General features: G+C 51.3%; 1 protein-coding gene across 2 annotated transcripts in view; it reads left to right on the forward strand.

Moving 5' to 3' along the window:
• The window catches only part of ADCY5 (adenylate cyclase 5), a 147,569-nt gene that overhangs the window by 110,880 nt on the left and 12,881 nt on the right, over positions 1-23,808 (forward strand). For both annotated transcript variants that reach the window (XM_082746353.1, XM_082746354.1), the window contains 7 exons: positions 1,808-1,830; positions 2,686-2,830; positions 3,875-3,972; positions 6,897-6,984; positions 18,814-18,930; positions 19,300-19,464; positions 22,419-22,594. In XM_082746353.1, the coding sequence (XP_082602479.1) occupies positions 1,808-1,830; positions 2,686-2,830; positions 3,875-3,972; positions 6,897-6,984; positions 18,814-18,930; positions 19,300-19,464; positions 22,419-22,594 (812 nt within the window). The remainder of the gene's footprint in view (positions 1-1,807; positions 1,831-2,685; positions 2,831-3,874; positions 3,973-6,896; positions 6,985-18,813; positions 18,931-19,299; positions 19,465-22,418; positions 22,595-23,808) is intronic.

A 23,808-nucleotide genomic window follows, 5' to 3' on the forward strand; every position in this document is an offset into this window, starting at 1 on the left:
TCTTAAGATTTTATTTATGTATTAGAGAAATTATGAGCAGGGGGAGGGGTGGAGGGAGAGGGAGATGCAGACTCCCTGCTGAATGTGGGCCTGACAGGGAGCTCGATTCCAGGACCCTGGGTGAATGACCTGAGCCGAAAGCAGACGCTTAACTGACTGAGCCACCCAGACATTCCTGGACTGTGTTCTTAATGACCGTCTGCCGTGGTCAGTCTGCCAACACACCAGCCCAGTGCTCAGCTCTCCACACTAACAAGGCACACGGAGCAGACCTGCTCCCCACCCCCAGCCCCAGCAGATGACCAAAAGAGCATAGGAGAAAGTCAGAAACAGGTGTGTTAAAAAGTCTCAGGTCTACTTCTGAGCAGCAGAAGCCAGCTCTGGCTTAATAGTAGCTCCATTGTCCTTGGTCCCAGAGTAAAGTCATGGCCGACCCCTGTGATGGAATTCAGGGCCAGCCCCCCCACCGTATTCTGTGGAGAGCTGGCTGTCTGGCTTCCCTTAAGCTCATGCCTGATGGATCCTGGGAGCACCCAGCACAGGCCTGCCCCCCGGTGGAGCACTCACGTGAGTCCCCCCCCACAACTCCTCCTGCCGAGGCTGGGGTGCTGTCATGGGCCAGGTCTTGTGGCCTGGGCCTGATGATGGTAGGAGGGCAAGAAGAAGGCCTGGCTGGTCCAGGGAGGACCACTGCCAGGCAGCCTGGGAGGAGCTCAGAGTCCGAGGTCAGGCACTTGGATTTGCCATTAGAGGCTGCCAAGGCCCTCGGAAGCCCTCCCCTCGGGGACAGAATGGAGACACCGGGGCAGTGTGGGCCCCAATCTCTTTTAGCATCTGGCAGCTCTGGTTCATGGAGAGCAACATAAATCCTGATTTTTGCATTTTCAAAACATGTCTGCGGTGTTTTAGGATTTGGGTTCACCTGGCACTTGCTGACCCCCGTGTTTGCCCAGCAATAAGCTCCATACTGGGCCGCTAGAAACCACAGGTAGCCTTCTGTCCTTGTCCTGGCAACCTGAGCCTTATCTGAAACGGCCCTGGGGCTGTTTGCCGATGCCTCCACCTCCTAGATTCTATGCCCTTCCCATTTAAGGGAACCCACCTTCCATTCTGCCACACCTGGTCACACCCTGAGACACATTTTCATGGACGGCGTAGATTAACTGTAAATAGGGCTTTGAGGTTGGCAACCAGTAAGGGACTGTCACACTCAACCCTGCCCAGGGTATGTGAGCAATAGTCACTCCCGTGGCAGGCAGGTTTCTCACCCCCCCCCCCCCGGGTGCCCACCCAGTTCTGGCCTTGGAAGAACACACTGGTTCTCAGATACCGTGAAGCCTGCTGCAGGTCACTGGCGTTTAACTCTCTTAAGCTCACAGAGGGGGGAACTTTGTGTGCTCAGTGGGGGTAAGGGGTGTGCACACATGTGGGAACTGATCACACAGTGATTTCTCTTGTTCCAAGCTTATTTCAAGGCAGAATTGAGAGGGACCTACCCTGCCTGGGTCCAGGAAGAAGGGGAGATTGGGGAATTGGGTGTGGGGATAGGATTTGCTTAGACACCTGGGTTTTGCTAGTGGATGACATGAAATTGCAGTGCCGGCCTCCTGCAGTGTCTAGCACAGCTCCCGTCCCATAGGAAGACCCTGGCTGTATTCACTGAAGGAAGGAAGAAAAATCTCCTGAGTGACAGGCCTCCCTCAGGGCAGGCTCCTTGGTGAGCTAGACTGCCTTCCCACAGTCCCTTCTGGAAGCGTCCTCTCTGTTCTCATACACCTTTCCTTCCCTCTCTATTCCTCTCTTTTAGGGCTTCGAAGACCCCAAGGACAAGTGAGTAATATGCCTTTCTTTATTCCTGCTCTCTTGGCCTGAGGGATAGCCCCAAGTTTGCCTTATAGTTCATTTGCCCCGTGCTGTGTGGGCAGTGCGCCCTCACGGTCTTGGCTGAGAGTGACTGGAGCCCCTGCTGCTGACAGAGGGGCTGCCGGGCAGACAGGCTGGGCACGAGGGCCGCCCATGTGTCCTCACCCCACAGACGTGTGCACATACAACTACAGACATGCATACTCTGTTCATGGCTGTGCACGCACACACACACACACACACACACACACACACACACAGGAACCGCAGCTCTCAGGAAAATGCAGACCCAGCACATTGGTCACTGGCCCTGGTCACATCCTAATGCCCTGAGGGAATGTCTTCTATCTCTTCTACTTCCCCGCTCTGGGGCGCTAACTACCCCACTGACAACTGGGTGTCACCTTGAGGAATAAGGCTTTTTGTGCAGCAGCCTGATCATGAAACCCGCTTCCCAGAGGGTGTCCGGGATGATGGTGCAGCTGGGCAGTGAAGAGCAGAGACTGTCACCTGTGGGGAAAAGCAGTTAGACCTTCTATGATAAGTCATATTATTATTACACTACAATAATGTATCAGTAGTTCAGAAAAGCCTATTGTCAGCGAGGCCCTTCAGCCAGAGGGTCAGACATGGGCAGTTTTCTGTGCATGTGTGCAGTTAAGAGGGGGGACTTGGCCTTCAGGCCATCCTGGTCTCAGTCCCAGAGTCCCCGCCCCTTATTAGGACTTTTCTGATGGGCCTGGGTCCAGGGCGCCAGGTGGGCCCTCTAGCGGCGCCCCCTGGTGGTCAGCCTGTCCTGCATCTGCTCCTCTTGCTCCCCAGGAATGCCCAAGAAAGTGCAAACCCTGAGGATGAAGTGGACGAGTTTCTGGGCCGCGCCATTGACGCCAGGAGCATCGACAGGCTGCGGTCTGAGCATGTCCGCAAGTTCCTCTTGACCTTCAGGGAGCCTGACTTAGAGAAGAAGGTAGGGCACCCTGGGTGGGAAGGAGGCCCTGGGCAGGACCAGGACTAGGGGGAGGAGGACAGGGCGACAGTTCCCTGTTGTCCCCACCACCATAGAAAGTGCCCTTTCTTGTCAGTGTCGCCTGTTCCAATGCCACAGTGCTCAGGAGATGGAGATTTCGGGGAGACATTTCGTGGTCAGCAGGGCTAAGTCGTAACTTCCTCATGCCTCCGTTTTCTGACCTTCTTCAGAGGGCATAGTGAGGGTTAAACAAGCCTATATGTGTAAAACACACAAAATCGTATCTGCCACGGATGTTCAGTGATGTTTGTTGGTATTTATTTTATTTTTATTGCTATTACCATTATGAACATCATCACCAGAGGACCTCCCTTCTGCCTTTGGCACACTGACAAAAAGTCGGAAGGAACAGTCAAGATCTCTCTGTCCCATCTCCTTAAGTTGTGACTGAGGTGTTGGGCGACTTGCTGTAGGCAACCAGTGAAGTCGTGACAGAGCCAGACCCAACCTTGGCCCTGTGAGGCCGACCTGTGAGCACATGCTGCTGGCCGTGGGGAACGGGACCCGAGCCGCGAGCACCATCTCTGGTGCCGTTGTGCCAGCACAGCCTCAGTGGGTGCAGCTGGCTGCTGTCGCAGGAGGAATTGGCCCCTGGGAGATGAGCTCTGTGATTTGCAGCAGGCCTCCTGTTGGCTTCTCTGCGAAGTGGCAGCTACACAGGTCCTGTTCCTGGGGCTCTTGCGAGGGTGTGCCGAGGACACCACAGACGGGCGCGTGTCCTAGCCGGTAGCTGGTGCTCCGTGATTGGAGCCAGGATCATTATGAAGGACTCTCACGGTGACCCGACCCGCAGAAAGTGTCCGGTTTGACACAGTCCAGCTGCTGTCCCCACAGGCATTGCGTTAAACCTTGCTTCGGACGAGTTTCTTCAGCACAAGGGCTAGGGCAGTTTTCTCCCAGGTGTTGGGAGTGGGCTGCCCGCATGTCTGGGCTGGGCGGGGCTGGACCAGACCGGGCCCCCCTCACCCTGCGCCCTCCTCTCAGTACTCCAAGCAGGTGGATGACCGATTCGGTGCCTACGTGGCCTGTGCCTCGCTTGTCTTCCTCTTCATCTGCTTTGTCCAAATCACCATCGTGCCCCAGTGAGTACTGTCCCTGGCTGCAGGGCTCTGAGGGTGGAAACAAGGGTCATGGAGGAGAGCAGGGAGGGGGTCAGGGGGTGGGCTTGTTCAGACAAGGAGAGCCTTCTGCTTGTGTCTTTGGAGGGACTGGGAAGCCGGGAGTCTGACTCCCCCGTGACAGGGTGGGAAGCCCTCCGGGCCTGCCTTGCTGCATGAGAGACTCCTTTTTGACACTTTATCCTTTATCATCTCACCCCGTTGTCACCCACACCATGGTCGCCCTTAAATCACCCAAAGTATTCGCCAGGTTTGCTTCTGTGTGACCTTTGGTTTTTGCAAAAACGTTAACACATCTTCAAAAGATAAAGGTTTTCTGCTCCTCTGGGTATTTCAAAGAATGGATTTCTGGTTCTGATGGCTTTTCTCACAGATAAGCCAGAACACTTCCAAGGACTGGCTGTGTCCCTGAGGGAGGCCTGTGGCCCCTGAGGGAACCACCCTGTTGTGGGCAGTGGGCTCTCGGAAATGCAGTCTTAGGTAAATCGTCACAGAGTCACATGGAGACAAGGAAGAGAATTGCTTGTGTTATCTCTGCGTGTGTGTGTGTACACTGGTATGTGCATGTATGCACGTAGCTACATGTTTGTGACATTTTATTATGCAACATTGCAAACATACAGAAAAGCAAGGTAATTAATATCCTCAGCACCTACCCCCTGGATATAATTATTGATGATGTTTTACCATTGTTTCATCTGGTTTTTTTCTGATTATTTAAATTTTAGATGAAAGGACATTTTCCCCCTAAAAGCCCTTACCATACATCTATTTTCAGGGCATTTTCCTTCTTCACCACAATGCCCCACACACCAAACAAAATTAGCCCCAGTTCTGCAATCATGTAACACCAAGTTCATGTTCACATATCCAAAGTCGTCTCCAAACAGCTCCTGCCCTGAGTTCCTCATAGCTGGGATCCACTCAAGATCCACTGGTTGTGTTTGGTTATGTCTCCTAAGTCCAGCCGAATCTAGGAGAGTCCCCTCACCCCAGCACCTTCTACTTTTCACTTTGAAATAATTGTAGACTTACAGAAGCGCTATAGAGACAGAGTCTCCAGACATCCTTCATCTAGTTTTCCCTAACACGGACACTTCCGTGACAGCAGCCCAGGGTCAATGGCAAGAGATGAACCCGGAATGATGCTATTATCTGACTGACTGTAATCTAATTCCGTTGCTGTTGCCCCTAGTGGCCTTTTTGTGTCCCAGCAGCTGGGTAGGATCCCACACTGTGTTTAGCTCTTCGTTCTCTGCAGTCGCATCTAATCTGTGACGCTTCCTCAGCCTTTGCTTATTTTTTGTGGCCTTGGAGCTTCTAATGGGAGATGGTTGATTAATTTGTAGACTGTCTCCATGTGGGTTTGTCTGATGTGTTTTCACAATTCGGTTGAGGTTATGCAGTTTGGGTGAGGATCCCACAGAAGCGCTATGTCCTCCTTAGTGCATGTTATCAGGAGGTACACGAGGCCTCCATACGTCTTTTATTTGTAATGAGACACTGTTGCAGGGATAGCCCTTACATGTGTGTCTGCTGGGACTCTGTCCGGACCCCACAGACACCAGCACCCAGCTCCACTCTGGTGGGTGCTGCTCATGCCCATTGCCGCCCACGCTGAGCTGCTGCAGAGCTGGTGTGACTGTGGGTCCTTATTGACACAGGACCCCATTTTTTTCTATATGGAAATGGAGCTACAGGTATAAAGAAGCGACCCAGTCTTTCTGTCCCATTGCTGCTCCCGATAGTCCAGTTAGCCCAGGTCCCTGTAACCCTGCCTCTGTGCCACTCGCTCTTTTGTTCCTGCAGTGTGGCTCATGGGCTGGGGTTCCCTTGGTCCCTGCTCTGCCTGCCATGGCTTCCTTCCCTGCCGGCTACAGCTCCGAGCTGCCAAGGCGTTGATGGAAGTTTTGCTCCAGCAGTCCTCTCTCTACAGAAGCATTAAAAGCTACTTTAAAGATCTTTCTTTCCCTCTGAAGAGCGTTCTCTACCCTCATTCTATTTGTTTAAGGCATCTAAGTGCTGGCTTCTGGGGGAGCCTGGAACAAAGATGCCCTTTGAATGCCTCTCTAGAGGTATTCGCCTGCCTTGTCAAGCCCTCCGTTTGCCTTTAACCTGCTAATAGTGCCTGGCACCTCCGGGCCACTCTTGCTCCCTGCAAGGGAAAAGGGATTTCTGTGGCCTCCTGATATGACGGGGTGTACCTTAGCCAGCCCCTGCCCCAGGAGGGCCGGATGGAAAGGCACTGGCAGCTCTCCTGTCTGAGGATTCTGGCCCACGGTGAACAATAAGGTCACCTGTGATCTGCCTCTGCAGGGATGGGGTAGGAGGGTTCCTTGCATTTCCATGTTGAACTGGCAAGCTGAGTAGGACTTGTCATGGGGCCTGGCAGGATACAGGGTTTAGGCACTCTGTCCCCCAAAAGGAAACATCACCACTGTTTCTCAGAGTGTCTGCTTAGGCTGCTGACAAATGTGTGTTAAAAAGTGACGGTCGTCTATCCCGTTTTCAGCCTTCATGGTTACTTACCTAGCCCTCAGTAACTGCCTGGGGGGAATAACCAGGTGACTTTTAAAATGGGTCCTTCCCAGCCAAATGAGGTGAGTCTCTGGATGGCTAAGATTTAGGCAAAATATCGAGCAGGTGACACTCGCTTCTCCATTCAGCCCCCTTCGGGCTTCTGTGCCGTGCAGGGAGATGACAAGAACAGAAGCCAGGTGATCGTGGAGGGGGTCCTGAGTCAGCGCACAGGGCTGTGTAAGCCCCTTTCTCAGTGAGTCAGGGGCCGGAAGAGACTGGGCAGTGGGTTCAGGGAGATGGAGCCATCTCTCCCACCTTCCAGAGGCTTTCAGAGCCCCCAGAATTCCCCACCTCCTCTCTTCCTCCAGCTCCGTGTTCATGTTGAGTTTCTACCTGACCTGTTTCCTGCTGCTGACGTTGGTGGTATTTGTGTCCGTGATCTACTCCTGCGTGAAGGTGAGTCTGGCTGGCACCTGAGCCCTCTGTCGCCTTCTTCCCTCCCTTCCCGGCCCGCTGATAGGAGCTCCTCCCAGGAGCCCAGGAGACGCATTTGGCGTCGGGGTGCATGATGCTGGGGCACCCCTCTGGCTTGGCATCGGCAGTGACCTAGACCACAGGGAGTGCGTATTCGTGGAGACCATGGTGGTAGTTATTCTCATTTGCCTTTGTCAACCTTGGCGACAAGAAGGTCATGCCACTGGCCCTCCTGTCCGTCTGCTTGGTCTCAGGACAAAGGTGTCTAGCACAAAGCAGTGGTCAGTAAATATTTGCTGGAAGAGTGAGTATGGAAGAGACCTCTCGCAACACCCTCTTCAGTGCCCCCCATGTGCCTGGAATTGGCCTTGGAGGGGACCATAGGGATGATGGCTTTTGAGCCAGTCATCACAGAGAGTGGCCCAGAGTGGTTCAGTGTTTCCGACAGAGCCACACAGTCAAGAACGTGGGCATGAGACCCTGTTCTCTGTTTTTCTCCCATATTTCCTCTTTCTCTTAGGCATGCTGTGCCCCCCTCACCCCCGTCCCAAGGCTGTATCCTTCCTTCGGACCTGGCCACAAGCTATTCTGGTCTGTGGTGGAAGCCATTCATGTTCCCAGTTGCCCTGTCCACCAAGCCTTTCCCTCATTTCCTTCCCTAGTGATTGAAGACTTCCCTCACAGGGGCGCCTGGGTGGCTCAGTGGGTTAAGCCGCTGCCTTCAGCTCAGGTCATGATCTCGGGGTCCTGGGATCGAGCCCCGCATCGGGCTCTCTGCTCAGCGGTGAGCCTGCTTCCCCCTCTCTCTGCCTGCCTCTCTGCCTACTTGTGATTTCTCTCTTTGTGTGTGTCAAATAAAGAAATAAAATCTTAAAAAAAAAAAGACTTCCCTCACAGGCCAGCCTAGTCCCAGAAAGCGCTCTGTCCCTAGGCAGGTACAAGCCCTTCCAGCTTCTGTGGAAATCATTTCTCTGCTCCTCTTTGATGCTCACTTGGAGCCAAGCCCCAGGAAAAGTGGGGGGCCGTCTCCGCCATCGTTCTCTACCTACACCGCCGTGGCCACCGAGTTCTTCTTCTGGAGGGATTAGACTTTGATGGCCTCCAAATTCCCCTTTCTCTCTCCACCCTCCAGGCAGGGTATTTCATTATAATTATAATTGTTTAATTATCTAATGGTCAAGGTCTTGGTGGACCAATGATCAGAACTGGAAGGCCCCCCGGGAATCATCTGGAGCAGTGTAGGATTTAATCCTGATTTCCAGCCTTTCACCCGCTCCTTCCTCAAGGCTCTCTGTTCAGTCACACCTTGCCTTTTGGTCTTGCTGTTCTCATGCCTCCCTCCCCCACACCCCCACCCCCCACCCGCTTTGTCCCAAGAGCCAGTTCCACTTTCTCCATCTCGTGGCTGTAGAAGCATGTGGTACATTCGCAACTGCCAAAAGGTAGAAACGACGCAACTATCCATGGACAGGTGAATAAACAAAAATGGCATTTCTGTGAGGGAATGTTATCTACCCACGGAAGGTTGTGAAGCTCTGACACACCCTACAACATGGACACACCTTGAAAACATGCTGAGTGGAAGAGGCCAGACCTGAAAGGACATAGACTATAGGATTCCACTTATGGAATCTCTGGAATAGGCAAACTCACAGAGACAGGAAATAGACTAGATGGTCCTGGGGTTGAAGGAGCAGGGATGGGGAGCTACGGCTTCATGCATGCAGACTTTCTGTAGGGAGTGATGGAAGGGTCTGGAACTAGAGCATTCCCGGAATGGAACTGTGACAGTTGCTCGACTGTGTGCAGAGAGTTAATGCCACTAAATCGTATGCTTAAAAATGGTGAAAATGCTAACCTGATGAAATATATGTTTTACCACAGTAAGTCACCACAACCAGACAAAAACAAAAACAGTACACCACAGCTAAAAAGGGCCTTTTAAACATTCTGTTTTGAATGTCCAGAAGAATCTATTTTCTTTTTAAGTTATAATCTGAGGCAAAGTCCTTGTCTGTTTGAGGTACCTAATTAGCTTATTCCAGTCAGAATCAAAGCTGTATGTGGTCTCTGATTTTAAAACTAGAACCTAGATTTCCCTCTTTCCTGTTAGCTGCTTTGGTAAGCCTGAGCTACCCTGATTTCACTTGGTTTGGGTTTCCTGACCCACACGTATATCCGGGCGTAGGGGAGGAGACGGGGAGGAAGGCTCATCTCCCACTTGCCCTGGCCATTTTGAGTTCATACTTTGGTCCGGTGAATTCTTTTTGCTACTCTTCACGATTATTTATGAAAATCATTCCTGCCTCCTGTGTCTCATTGAATCTATTTTGTAATCGGTGTCACATTCAATAAGTTTATTCTCAGTTCCTTTGTCCAGCCCACTGATTTTTCTGACAGCTCTGAGGAGGCCAGGGTCCCCTCAGGGGAGGCTGAGGAAGGGAGTGCCTTCCTCCCGGCCCCACTTCATCCCTCGCCCCTCCACACAGCCCCTCCTCAACCCGGGGAGGCTGCTGCTTCCATCCTACAGTATAGATCCTCTAAACAATTTATTTAGGAAAGAAGTGCTCCCTGACTTATCAAGTCTTGCCCCCACTGATTTGGGCCAAGAGTCAAGTAGACTTGAACACCCGCCTTCAGGTCCTGCTGGGTCCTTTCCCCTCCACCCTCGCCCCGCCCCATCTCTGATGCATCATCTCAGCATTTCTCCACTTTCTGGGAAGTAGACCCCAATCTGAGAAGTTGTTTGCAGTATGAATTCCTCTCCCATTTCGTTATCCTTTCCTCCTCCGTGCTGTGGACGAACTGTTGACACACTAAGATGTGAAGGGTAATTCTCCTTTGGCCTCTGTGTCCCCATGGTGTGTGGCCCGTGGTGGAGCCCCGACTGAGAGTTGATTTTATCCCACATTCTCAGGTATGGCCCCGACACTGACTAGACTGGAATTTTCCATGTCCTTCTGTTTTCCCTTTGAAAACATTTGCCCTTTGCTAGACCCCAGACATCTCTCATCTTCATTCCACGGTTTTTCAGGAGTCACGGGTGGTGGCTTCATGATGAGATACGACAGTTCCTAAATTACCCGCGGCCTGGGCTCAGCAGATCTATACCGGGCGGCTCTGTCAGCCACGGTGGCTTTCTCTGTTCCCTTTGTTCTCCCATGTCCCTAGCACAGCAGGGGCTTACTTGCTCAAATGTCCCTAGTTTACCCTTTTTGATGAGAGAACTGTGAAGAAAGTGTGGGCTGAGTTAGTTGAAACCAGCCCACTTTGTTGTCTTAGCGGTGTGTCGGGGAGCACTGCCTGGGACCTTCCTGGGTGAAGGTGTCTGACGTTCACCACCCAGGGCTCTGATGGCCTTTTCGTCCTGGGCTTGTTTGATCTCCTGACAAGCAAGGCCCAGATCACACTCACACCTAGATGTGGGGCTAACCTGGGGCCTTGGTGTCCTGGTCTTGTTGCCCCATTAGCTGCCCTGCTGTCTCCGGGCTGCTTTGCCCTAAGTTTCCTCTCTCAAGCACTTCTTTTCTTCTGGGGTCAGTCTGGACATCCGACATGTCACTCCTCCCTTCCCTCGGCATCCATGCTGACCTGGGCACCAGAGCTGCTCATCCTACAAAAAGCCATGCTAAATCCCTCCTTGTCATCACACGGGGTCCGCAGGCTGGGAATCTCAAATTGGAAATGGCTGGAGTAGTGAAGCATCCCAGACACCCACCTGAGGTTGGAATCCCTTTATGACAAGCATGCGAGGATGGGTTAGCCTCTGCTTGGTTACCTCCAGGGATGGTGAGCTCACTCATGTCTCCTGAGTATAGCCTTTTCCCTCTTTGGGCACCACTAACTTGTTCCATTAACCTCCCTGTGGCTTCTGCCTTATCATCCAGTGAGGCAGCCCAGGCCTATGTTGGTTTTTGTTTTTGTTTTCATTTTGTTTTTAAGATTTTATTTATTTATTTTGAGAGAGAGCATGAGCAGAGAGAGAGGGAGAAGCAGACTGTCTGCTGAGCAGGGAGTCCCATGCGGGACTTGATCCCAGGACCCTGGGATTATGACCTGAGCCAAAAGGCACATGCTTAACTGACTGAGCCACCCGGGCACCCCTAGACCTACTTCTGAGAGTGCCAGCATTTTTGCCACCACCGCTCAGATAGGTAGAAAGGGGTGGCTCCCTCCTTTCCCCACATTCTGGCCTGGACTCCCTGTCTTCACTGTGGCTCTTTAGCACTTCCTTAATAGAAAGGCCAGACTCCTCTCCTGCATTTGGGGGCTGGGAGTAGATAGGCACAGAAGGAAGACTCAGTGCCATAGTTCTTGCAGTGTGTGTGTGTGTGTGTGTGTGTGTGTGTGTGTGTATACACATGGGTACATACATGTGTGTATTTAAATCTCCTTCTCCTCCAGGCTGCTGGCTCTCTTTTAGCTTGCCCCCCATGGACTTCTGGGGCCCAGCTGTCTGAGCTCCTGGGAACTGTGAGCAGAGCTGCATCTAGGCTCTGTGGGCTCTGTGCAGTCTCCAGAAACCTCTTCTCCCTCCCTGCAGCCTGACTGTCCTCACCAGGTCCCTCGCTGTGCCGGCTCTCCTTTCGACCCCTGCAGCCTGACCGCTGTCCCCGGTTTCTGAAATAGGGTCTGACTACTCAGCAGTACTATTACCTCTTAGGTATCTTCTATCCTGGGAGGACTGGAGAATGCCCCCCCTCGCCTCCCACCAGCATGCTCAGGGTCCCACTCTGTTAAGGGGAGGTTGTCATTATGAGACTTGTGTTCCTTTGGGGATAGAGAACTCTTCACTTCAGGAGGCATGTCTCAGGTTCCTCCCACAGCTTCTGAGTCCGGCAGTATAGGGTCTGGATCCCAGCTCTGCCCCTTTGAGCTGTGTTTCCTAAGCCTCTAAGGTGGCTTTTATTACATCTGTCCTGCAGATGAGGACGAGGAGGCTCTGAGGTGAGGCAGTCTTCCCGAAGCCTTGAGGCTAGGAAGTGGTAGAGCTGGGGTTTAAACCCCAGTGGTTCGTGACTCCCGAGCCCATAGTCCTTCTTAAAGACACTTGTTAATGTGTCCGTTTAATCCCTGGGAGAGCAGTGGTATGGAGCTTGGTCAGCTTCTGCCTGCCTTGGTTGGCCTCTGAAGTTTCCATAGCTTTTAAATAAAATTTTGTGAAGTAGAAGCTACTGCTTTTTAAAATTGGTTTCTTGTCAGAAAGACAGTTTTCTTAAGATTTTTTCCATCAGATTTTTTAAAAAAGATTTCATTTATTAGAGAGACAGCACAAGGGGGGCCGGGGCCAGAGAGTGAGGGACAAGCACACTCCCTGCTGAGCGCAGAGGACGACACACCTGAGACCCTGAGATCACGACCTGAGCCAAAGGCAGGTGCTTAACTGACTGAGCCACCCAGGCACCCCCTCTCCCATCAGATTTCATCATTTTTTCCACTATACTACCCTGACCCCACATCACAGACAGGGAACCAGGGCCCCAGGCTTGCCATTGATTTGCCTGGAGGCTTTATGAAAGGCCAGGATCAAAACTGCCCTTCACCCCAGGCATGATTTATTAATTATGTCCCCACTCCTGTTTTTTATGTTGAATTGATTTGAACTAATCAGACAAGGAAAGTACTAGTTTGGAATTTTTAAAAAATCAATCCTTTTTCTGAGCTGTAATTGCGAGTGAGCAGGCATTGAACAATTGGTTTGCACGGGCACAATTATCCTGCTGTAAAGAAATGGTCTCCAGGGTCTTTGCGCAGCCGTGGTGCGTCCCTGTGAGAAGACGTGCCCTGGGTGAAGACTTTCACCATCCACACTGGGATTAGTAAAGACAGGATTTAGGGGAAACATACGGATGAATTCTCTGATCACAGGAGATGAGATACTCTATAAACCATTACCAGAGCAGGATGTCGAATCTTCTGGAGATTTCAAGACACCAATTCCTGGGTTCCTGCCTGAGGTATTAAAGTTAAGAGCAGTTCTTTTTAAAGGCTGACAAGAAGGGTGCCTGGGTTGCTCGGTCAGTTAAGTACCTGCCTTTGGCTCCAGTCATGACCTAGGGTGCTAGGATCGAGCTCCATGTCAGGCTCCCTGCTCAGCAAAGAGCCTGCTTCTCCCTCTGCTTGCCACTCTCCCTGCTTGTGCTGTCTTTCTCTGACAAATAAATAAAATCTTTAAAAATAAATAAATTTTTTAAAAAGGGTGATGAGAATTTGGCTTGTAACAACTCAATGCATGAAGTTAAAAATCGAACTACTGCATGACCCAGCAATTGTACTGCTAGGTATTTATCCAAAAAATATGAACGTAGTGATTCAAAGGGGAACCTGTATCCCAGTGTTTATCACAGCAATGTCCACAAGAACCAAACTATGGAAAGAGCCCAGATGCCCATCGACTAATGAATGGATAAGGAAGATGTGGTATATACATACAATGGAATATTACTTGGCCATCAAAAAGAATGAAATCTTGCCATTTGCAATGGTGTAGGTGAAACTAGAGGTTATTATGCTAAGTGAAATATGTCAGAGAAAAGACAAATACCATATTTCACTGATTTGTGGCATTTAAACAAAAGAGATGAACATAGGGGAAGGGAAGGAAGAACAAGATGAAAATAGAGAGGGAGGCAAAGCATAAGAGATGCCGAACTCTAGGAAACAAATTGAAGGTTGCTGGAGGGGAGGGGGGAGGGGGGGAAGGGATAATTGGGTGATGGGTATTAAGGAGGGCACTTGATGGAAGGACACCAGATGTTACATGAAACTGATGAATCACTAAATTCTACCTCTGAAACTAATAAAAATTAATTTTAATATATATATATAAACACCCCCCAGCCCCCCACCACCCATCAACCGTTCATTAGATGTTAGAACTACATTCTGGATTCAATGTAAAAAATAGCCTGAAGTTCTTCTCCTGACCCCTAGGTGGCTCCTGTGGGCTCCTGGTCCCACCATCCCCAGGAAGCCCATGCGCCTAGCCTGTCCCTCCAGCCACCTTCGGCTAGCATCTACTTGTACCCTTCGATTGATGGGTAGGATGATCAGAACTGAAACAATTTAAGTAACATGGGTTAAGAGGAGTACGATGGAATGGCAACATTTGAAGCAGACACAAACGGGGAACCATCTGTCGTACTTCAGGCTAGTGCCAGGACACTTTCCCCAGCTGTGAAACAACAAAAAAAATTCCTTTACTAGGAAACAAGGACTTTCATTCCTATTGGCAACAGAGCTCTTTTTAAAAAAATGCAAATATTAACTAAATTTTCTGTTGAATTTCGCAGCTTACAAAGCACTTTAAAATGGATCATTTCATTGAGTCTTATAGCCCTCTTGGGAGAGAGATATCTCTCAGGTATCGATAAGAAAACTTGTGCTCAGAGCCCTTGATGCCTTCCCCAGGGTCCGACAGCTAGTCAGAGCTTGTGCAGGGTTTTTAAGAAGTGCTTTACTGAGCTACAATTCACATACAGAAGATTCACCTTGATAAAGGCAGATGAAGTTGTAATTGTTTTTAGTACATTCATGTAGTGATGCAAGGGAACCCCAGACGTCTTAGCGGTCCCTCTTCCTTCCCTGCTTCGCACAGCCCCTGGCAGCCTCAAACTCTTTCTGTATGCATTTGCCTGAAATCATACAATATGGGGCCTTTTGTTTCTTTCCCTTAGCATAATACTTTCAGGGTTCACCCATGTTGTACCATGTGACAGCATTTCACTCTGTTTTACGGCCAAATGATGTCACATTGTGTGGCTGTGTCCCACTTTGTTCATCCCTGAGGGGATGGACCTTGGAGTGGTTTCCACTTTCAGGCTATGATGAATAGTACTGCTATGAACTTTTGTATCCAAGCTCTTACGGGCCCTTAGGTTTTCAGTTCTCTTGGGTAAATACCTAGGCGTAGAGTTGTTGGGTCATCTGGTAACTGTGCTTATCGTTTTGAGACACTGCCCACCTGTTTTCCAAAGCGGCTGCCCTGTTTTGCATTCCACCCAGCTTCTCTACATCCTCACCAACGCTGGCACCAACACCTGACTCTTGCGTATAGCCTTCTAGGGAGTGTGAAGTGGTATCTCCTCTTTTGGATTGCATTTCCCTGATGATTAATGACAAACATCCTTTGTGTGCTTCTTGGCCATTTATATAGATTTTTTTGAGAATCAGCTATTCAAATCATTGTTCCATTTTTAATTGGGTTATTTGTCTTATTGTCGAGTCATAAGAGCTCTTTGTATACAGTAAACCTTATCTAGGGTTTCACTTTCTGTGGTTTTAGTTCCTGGGGTCAGCTATGGTCTGGAAGCAGTAGACCTGTGGTCAGAAGGCCAGTGGGAACCTAACTCTATGTCACAGTGCTGATGTCATTCCCTCACCACATCCCATCATGCGGCACTTCACCTCACATTACCAGCAGAAGAAGGGTGAATCCGGCAAAATATTTTGAGAGAGAGAGACCACAGTCGCATAACTTTTATCACACTACATTGTTATAATTGTCCTATTTTACTAGTAGTTACTGTTATTAAGCTCTTACTGTGCCTAATTTATAAATTAAGCTTTATCCTAAGTGTGTATGTAGAGGAAAAAGCATAGTATATATATTTCAGGACTGTCTGCAATTTCAGGCATCTAGTGGGGGGGTCTTGGAATAAGATGGATAAGAGGAGACCCTTGTATTCTGGTTACAAGACCCTCATTAGATATATGGTTTGCAACAATTCTCTCCCATTTTCTGGGTTTCACTTTCTTTTTAAAACGCACATAATACAGAATTTTCCATGGTAACCTTTTCCAAATGTACAGTTGAGCAGCGTGAAATGCATTCACATCGCTGTGCAAAGGTCACCACCAGCCATCTCCAGAACTTCAACTTCCCAGACTGAAGCTTTAAACCCATTAAACCGTACCTCCCCATTCTGCCCTCACCCCTGGCAACCACCATGCCACTGCAGTTCTATGACTTAGAGTACTTTCGGTATCTCATACAAGTAGAATCCTACAGCGGGACGCCTGTGTGGTCCCATCAGGGAAGCATCCGACTTTTGGTTTCAGTTCAGGTGGTGATCTCAGGGTCAAGGGATCCAGCCCCGCATTGGGATCTGTGCTCAGTGCAGAATCTGCTTGAGATTTTCTCTCTCCCTCTCCCTCTGCCCCTTCCACTAGTGCTCGCTCAATCTCTCCCTCTCAAATAAACACATAAATCTTTTTGTAAAAAGTGGAATCCTATACTATTTATCCTTTTGTGACTTCTTTCACTCCACCTGCTGTCTTCAAGGTGACGTCCACACTGTAGCAGGGCCCAGCATTCCATTCCTTGAGGCTGAATGATACTCCATTACATGTATATTCCCCATTCGGTTTATCCATTCATCCATAGGTGGACACTTAGGTCTTCCACCTTTTGGCCATTGTGAGTTGTGAACACAAGTCCGCAAATAGGTGTACAAGCTCTGCTTTCTATTCTTCTGGGTATATTTCTGGAAGTGGAATTGCGGGATCATACAGGAACTCAATGTGTCGTTGGTTGAGCAACTGTCATACTGTTTTCCACATCAGCTGCCTCATTTTTTGTGCCCACCAGCAAATGCATAGAGGTTCCAATTTTTCTAGAGCCTCGCCTTTTTTTTTTTTTTCACTTTCTTGTGGTGTTATTTGAAGCACAAAAATGTTTAAATGTTGATGACATCCAACTAATCGATTTTTTCTTTCTTTTTTCTTTTCCTTCCTTTCCCTTCTCTCCTCCCTTCCTCCCTCCATTCGTTCTTTCTTTCTTTGCTGTTGGTGCTCTAAGAAACCATTGCTCAACCCAAAGTCCCAAGGATTGGTTTGCATATTTTCTTCCACAAGTCCTGTGTTTTATTCCTTGCATTTATGTCTCTGATCCATTTCAAGGCAATTTTTATATGTGGTGAGAAGGAGGGGCCCAGCGCTATTCTTCTGCCTGTGGATATCCAGGTGCCTCTGCAACATTTGTTTAAAGGCTATTCTTCCCGCATCATGTTGGCAACCTTGTCAAAATAAACCGATCAGAAATGTCAGGCATTGTTTCTGGATTCACTCTGTTCCTTTGAGTGGAATATTCTGTTCTCTGTGTCATTAAGCAGGATGTTCATTGAAGCTTATGCTCTCCAAATCACACATGGCTTTCCTTCTACCACAGAAGTGGCTTTAACCAGAGTGTCTTCTTTCTTACTACAAAAGGAAGTGTATTTTCAGAATAATGCCACAGACTTGATGATATGTGAATATGGATGGGGGGGGGCGCCCCTGTTGGAATCCAAAGTGGAGCGTGAGCCTGTGAGACCTCTACCATTGCTGCGTGTGTCATTCCCTGTGGTCCTCTCTCTCCTTCTGCTGAATAGGAGGTGGCCTTGTTGGAAGGCTGGAAGGACATTTGGGTGGAAAAGATATACTGCTTCCCAACATGCATACCCAGCTCGAAGCCCAACACTGAGGGGTGAGCAGGGCACTTACTTAATGGCAAGAACTGTAAAGGGTCTGAGATTCAGGTTCACCTTACTGGTAAGCTAGGAAGTGAACCTTACTATGTCATGGATTCTGGCAGGGGACACAAGACTTCTGGGTCAGAGATGAAGGAGTCTGTGACTGCCAGCATAGCAGGCAGCAGGCACATCAGCATGTAACTGCCAGCTCCCCAAAGCCCTGTGGGGTGGGTGTGATGGGCCCATGTGGGTGCTCTGCATATAATGAGGGGGGTTGCAGCTGGGGAGCAGTAGACCAAGGTCCCCATACTGGCCAGCAGCAAACACCGTAGCACATAAGCCAGTCTCCTGCACAGTAGGAATGAGCAGTCACCTCGTGGTTACAGGGTGTCCTCTTGCCTGTTTAGTTGTCTGTGTGACCGTCCTGTCCATATCAGAGGAGGGATGAGCCTTGTAGTCTGGCCTCCTCAGCCAGAATGTGCACAGATGCTCAGGGCCCTGAGAGTCCTACCGATGGGGAGCCTGCAGAGAAGGGATGTGATTTGCTGAGGGCCGCACAGGAAGATCCATGTCTAGAACCCTCCAGACTCCTGGTCCAGTACTTTTTCCACCCTCCTCTGCCCTTCTGGGTTTCCATAGGACACCTGGACTTCATGTAGCAGACCAGCCTCACCAGGAGGCACTGAGGTGGGAGGGGCAGGAGAAGCCCAAGTCCACCCCTTTGTTTCTCTGTGTCTGCCAACATCTTTTTAAATCTAGGTTTCTTTGGAGATGAAGAGGGCATGGTTGGACAAAGCCACCAATGTCAGATCTGGCGGAGTGGGTCATTTTATTACCAGAGCCGCAGAGGGTCTTTGAGTGGACATGCAGTTTGTCTAGTTGAAGGAAATGTAGGAAGGGTTAGGTGAGGCAACAGGAGATCAGTGAGAGTCCTGGAAAAAAGGTTCACTAAACTCTCTTGTCCAGGGCCCCGCCCTCCTGCTCACACCGTACTTTGCCCCCATCTCACAAGCCCGTCCCTTCTTCCAGACCCCAGGTCCTCTCCAAATCCTCAGACCCATGCTTCCTCCTGCCACCAAGCCTTCTGACCCTCCCTGGGAAAGTTCTGGGCCCCTTCAAGGCCCCCCAGCTGCCACCTCCCGCCCCTCCCTGACTGTAATCTTGACCAGCTCAGCTCACATGCCGCATTCCCGTGCTTTTTCCTGCGCGCTGTTGGGGTTAAGATGGCATCCTTCCTTCCATCAGGAAGCCCCCTGGGGTGGGGGTGGGGGTGGGGAGGACGGTGGGTTTCACCAACTCCCCTGTGGCAGTTTGCTGCCTCCCGCTGACTTCTGTTCTCTCGCTCTCTTCCCCGGGGCAGCTCTTCCCAACCCCACTGCAGACCCTCTCCAGGAAGATCGTGAGGTCCAAGATGAACAGCACTCTGGTCGGCGTGTTCACCATCACCCTCGTGTTCCTGTCGGCTTTCGTCAACATGGTAGGCAGCTCCACCTCCCAGAACCTTCCCCCACTCTGTTGTTCTCCCACCCCCAGATTTCTTACTAGGGCTTCACCCAGGTCCAGAATCAGATCTGACTCTGGAGCCTCTCACACAGGCTCTTGGTCCCTTGCCTGCGAGGCTGGCAGAACCAGAAGGACCCAGAGGCGTTCCCCAGGGAAGTTGACGAGCCCCAGTCCGGCAGACGGGCAGACCTTGTCCGCTCCTTGGCCTCTTCCAGGCTCCTCTCCCATCCCTGGTCTGCGGCAGGCTGCCCCTGAGTCCGTGGGGGGACGGGCCGCCCCGTAGGAGGTGAGTCTTACTATGTCATGGACTCCCGCGGCTCACCCGCCCCTCCCCTGCCCCCAGTTCACGTGTAACTCAGAGAACCTGCTGGGCTGCCTGGCAGACGAGCACAACATCAGCACCGGCCAGGTCAACGCGTGCCATGTGGTGGCGTCGGCCTCCAACTACAGCCTGGGGGCCGAGCAGGGCTTCTGCCGCAGCCCGTGGCCCAGCTGCAACTTCCCTGAGGTACGTGGGGTGGGAGAGTGGGGGGGTGGGGGGTTCTTGGGGCAGTCAGACACCCTCCCATCCCATCCCTCCCCGCCTTCTGTTGCTCCAAGGGAGGCAGGGCTCTCAAGCTCGAAGCCCTCCCAGAGACCTCCCTTCCCTAGGCTCTCGCTACCTGTGTTGGACCCCAGGGAGCAAGGCCCACCTTCTCAAGCCAGTACTAGAACAGGAGGGCTGTCGTTTCCATAGTGTGCCAGGCACTGTGCCAAGTCCCCCACACGGCATCACTCATTCAGTCCTCGCAGCAACCCCATAACACAGACATGATGAATATCTTTTTTATACAGATGAAACAGAGGCCCAGAGAGGGTAAGTAAGTTGCCCAGGGTCACACAGCTAATCAGTGATACATAGAGCCAGAGCTTTCACCCAGATCATCTGCTGGCTGTAGAATTCTTGGTCTCAACCTGAGGGCAGAGCTGTTTCTGGACCCTCGGCTGTGGCAGCAGGCCTGCCTCAGGAGAAACGGCCTGAGCTCCTCTGCTGTGGGCCAGAGCCAGGAGGGAAGCCAAGGAACCCCTTCTTCTGTCAAGGTCACCCAGTCTGAGTCTGTGGTTCAGTAATTATTAGTGTATTCACACGTGTGGAGTCATCAACAGCATCAGCTAATTAGAATAATTTCATCGCCCCCAAGAAAATCATATCCCTAGGTTACTGGCTTTAAAAACCAGTGCTGAGAGTCCTTAGAGGGCAGCATGCATTAAGTGCCTGTGGTATGCGAGGTACTTTGTTCACTCTTCTCTTGGGGAGTGGTTTTGAGTGAGCAGCCAGGCCAGGCTTCCTGCCCAGGTTGTCCACTCCATGCACGGGGCCATGCCCACACCCCAGCTGCGTGTGGCTTCCACACAACCTGTGAGTTATTGCCCTTTCCTGGGCAAGGTCCAACCTTCTATCCTATTCCAGAAGGGCCCAGGACTGACAGAAATGTCCAGAACTGCAGTGAGGGCCCCCTGGGCTCTCATGGTGCTGGCTTACCCCATCCCCCACCCCCCGCCCCAGAAAGGGGTCAAGGGGAATTCAGAGGGGCAGGACTCTTCCAGTGTTCACCTAGATGGGCTCTCCTCTCCCTCCTGCCCTGGGGTCTAGGCCAAGTCCTCCTCCTCCCCCCATGGAGCCCAGGCTCCACTCCTGCCTCTGTCTGCCACGCCCCCCCACCCCGCTGAGTCCCCCCCCAACCCCGCCCCCGCAGCTGCCTGAGCCCATAGGAGCCGCTGCTTGAGGGCTGTCTGCGGAGGAGCAGAGGCTGTGTTTGATCTTGTACTTGCCCCTTGGTGGTTGTTTCATGGAAGAAGCTGAGGAATGGGGGAAGGGGGTGGTGGCAGGTTTTTCTAGCTCCTTCTTTGTGGGAGATGCTTGGTGCCTGCCTCCAGGCCTCACTAGTCCCACCAGTTTCACTCACACTGATCCCAGGCCTTGCTGACTACAGAGCTCTCTGGCTCCCCGGACCCCACAGTGTTCCAACTCAGCAGCTCCTCACAGACTCTGAGGCCCTTCAGGACACCTACTTTAAACCTTGGCCTCCTGGTTGTCTGGCTCAGCGTCTGCATGGGAATCCAGGCTGGCCCTGAACGATCCCTCCCCTGCTCCCAAGGACCGGATTATGATCCTTGGGGCTGGATTATCTGATCGAGCCTCCCTGCTCCTTCCTCTGCCCCTGTTCCAGGTAGTGGCTTGAGGCTGCTCCCTCACGTTGCCAGTCACCAGGGGCCCTTCACAGCCCCTCTCTGGGTTCCAGAAGGCCTGGGGAGGAAAAGGTCTGACCTGGGAGTGCCCTCCACTGCCATTTGGCCTCCAGCCCATGATGGGCAGAGGAAGCAAACAGTGACACCCAAAGTCTGACTCAGAAGTAATGATGCTAAATTTAAAAGAAATAACAAGGGATGCCTGGGTGGCCCACTCAGTTAAGCATCTGCCTTTGGTCAGGTCATGATCCCGGAGTCCTGGGATCGTGCCCCGTGTCGGGTTCCCTGGTCAGTGGGGAGCCTGCTTCTCCCCCTCCATCTGCCTCTCTCCCTTGCTAATAATAATGATGCCGACATGTCTAGGATTAGCCTCAGGGGATGACAGCAGGAGGGAACCCCACTGAATCCATGGTTCAGCTCCTCTGCTATCTGAGAAAGAAACTGAAGCGCAAAGGACCTCCCTAAAGTAAATCGTATAGGGCCACGGTCCCTCATCTGAAGGCTTCCAGATGAAATACGTTTTGAATTTCAGAATTTTTCGGAGTTCAAAAGGGTATGTCACACCCCTGGTGTAGTCTGGGCAGCCCCTGCCAATGACATACAGTAATACTTATGCAGCAAGATGTGTGCCTCGTCGGAGGAGGCAGGATGAAGATGTTAATTAGCAGCACACCCGCTGGAGTGGTTTTCCCACCAGATAAGGCCAGCTTAGTGTTGCCGCCCTATCAGTCCTAGAAACACTTTCCGTTTTCAGAATTTTGGGTTTAAAGTTGCAGATCAGGAGCTGGGGCGCCTGGGCTCCCTATAGTTACTGAGGGGACCAGGCATAAGCCACCAGGTGGTTCCAATTCATGGAACCATCTCAGTGAGCCCATGACACATGAGCTTTTGCAGATGGGGAAACTGAGGCTTTGAAAGGTTGAATAATAAATGGCCCAAGTCACACAGACAGTCCATAATAAATCAGGGGTAAGACTCAGGTCTGTGGGAGCCTGGAGCCTCGCTCTAACCTCGGGGCTCTACTGCCTAACCCTAGCCACACAGGCTAGGCTGGAGCCCCAGCTCCTGGTTCCTAACCTGGGCCCTTTCTCTGCCTCCCAAATTTGCAGCAGCAGAAATACCCTCAGAACAGGCTTGGCCTGTGGCCAGCTCAGACTGGGGGGGATTTTGGAGGGTGGGTGGGCCGGGGGAGGTGGGGCCAGGGTGCTGAAGCTAGCTGCCCTCTCTCCGCAGTACTTCACCTACAGCGTGCTGCTCAGCCTGCTGGCATGCTCCGTGTTCCTGCAGATCAGCTGCATCGGGAAGTTGGTGCTCATGCTGGCCATTGAGCTCACATACGTGCTCATCGTTGAGGTGCCCCGTGTCACACTCTTTGACAATGCTGACCTGCTGGTCACCGCCAATGCCATGTAGGTGGCACCCCTCTCCTCATGCCTGGCTGGGTCTGGAGCATTGTGGAGAGGCCAGAAGAGTGGGTGGCTGGGGTGCAGGGGCCTTGCAAGGGCAGTGTTCTGTTCCTCCCCAGCTGACCGCCTGGGCAAAGCACCTCAGTGTCTTGTTTCCCTCCTTCCCTTCCCAGGTATGGGGGGTGGCCTCAGGATGACTGGGTCCTGCTGTCCTTCTGCTTCCAGTTTGCTACTCAGTCCTGCCCTCCAGACTCAGTGAATTGTTCCTCATTTGTTCAGGGCAGCCTCTGATGAGCTGTTTTCACTTAACTCCATCTGCCTGTGGCACCTCAGGCCCAGGGAGGGGTCAAGATTCAACAGAGCTGAATAGCAAGGTCTGTGGGAGCAGAAAAACAGCCTTTGTTGTTCTTGGGCTCTGTGTCCTGCCTCGAGCTAGGCACTGGGACATGCATTATCCCTTTTCATCCTCATAGCAACCCAGCCAAGTAGACAGGGCTTCCATGGACGAGTTGGGTAATTTGTGCACTGCTCAAAGGCTCCTAGTTATGACGGTGAGTCATTAGGTCTCACATCTAGGTAGCAGGCTTGAGAGTTGTAACCCAGGCTGTCTAGCTCCCAGTAAAATGGGAATCATATCCCTAGTCGTAAAACGTTCATTAAGTGCCTGATGTCAATACGCTTCTGTTCCCATCACCCCATTACACACACACACACACACACACACACTAGGAAGTGCAAAAAATTTTGTGTCCCCTGAGAAAATGCAGCAAACTGTGTTTTCTCCAAGTTATAGAAAGGGATCCATTCATCCTTCTATCCATTCATCCAAAGGTATTTCTTGAGGGCCTCCCATATTCCAGGCACTGAGCCTGGCAGAACAGTCATGGATAAAACAGGCCATAACTCCAGTGTCAGAAATGTTACTTTCTAGTGAAGAGATTGTCACCTGAGCAGAGGAAGGTATAATGAAGGGTCTAAGATCCAAGGACGCCCTTCTCAGTGGCTGTGTGGAACTGTGGGCAGCCAGCCAGGAGACACAGTAGCTCCAGGAACGGGGCAGCCTGTGGTCCTGTGAGGACTAGGGGAGGGAGGAGGTCCAGGCTTTTCTACTCTCCAATCAGGGTAGGAGCTGGAAGTTTGGCCTCCTCTTTCTTATGTGCTCCTTCCCCCACCCCAGCCTCTCCTCTCCTCCTGCTGGAACAGTAGCAGAGAACAGA

The sequence above is a fragment of the Mustela nivalis genome (assembly GCF_964662115.1).
Source record: "Mustela nivalis genome assembly, chromosome: 1".
Classification (NCBI taxonomy): domain Eukaryota; kingdom Metazoa; phylum Chordata; class Mammalia; order Carnivora; family Mustelidae; genus Mustela; species Mustela nivalis.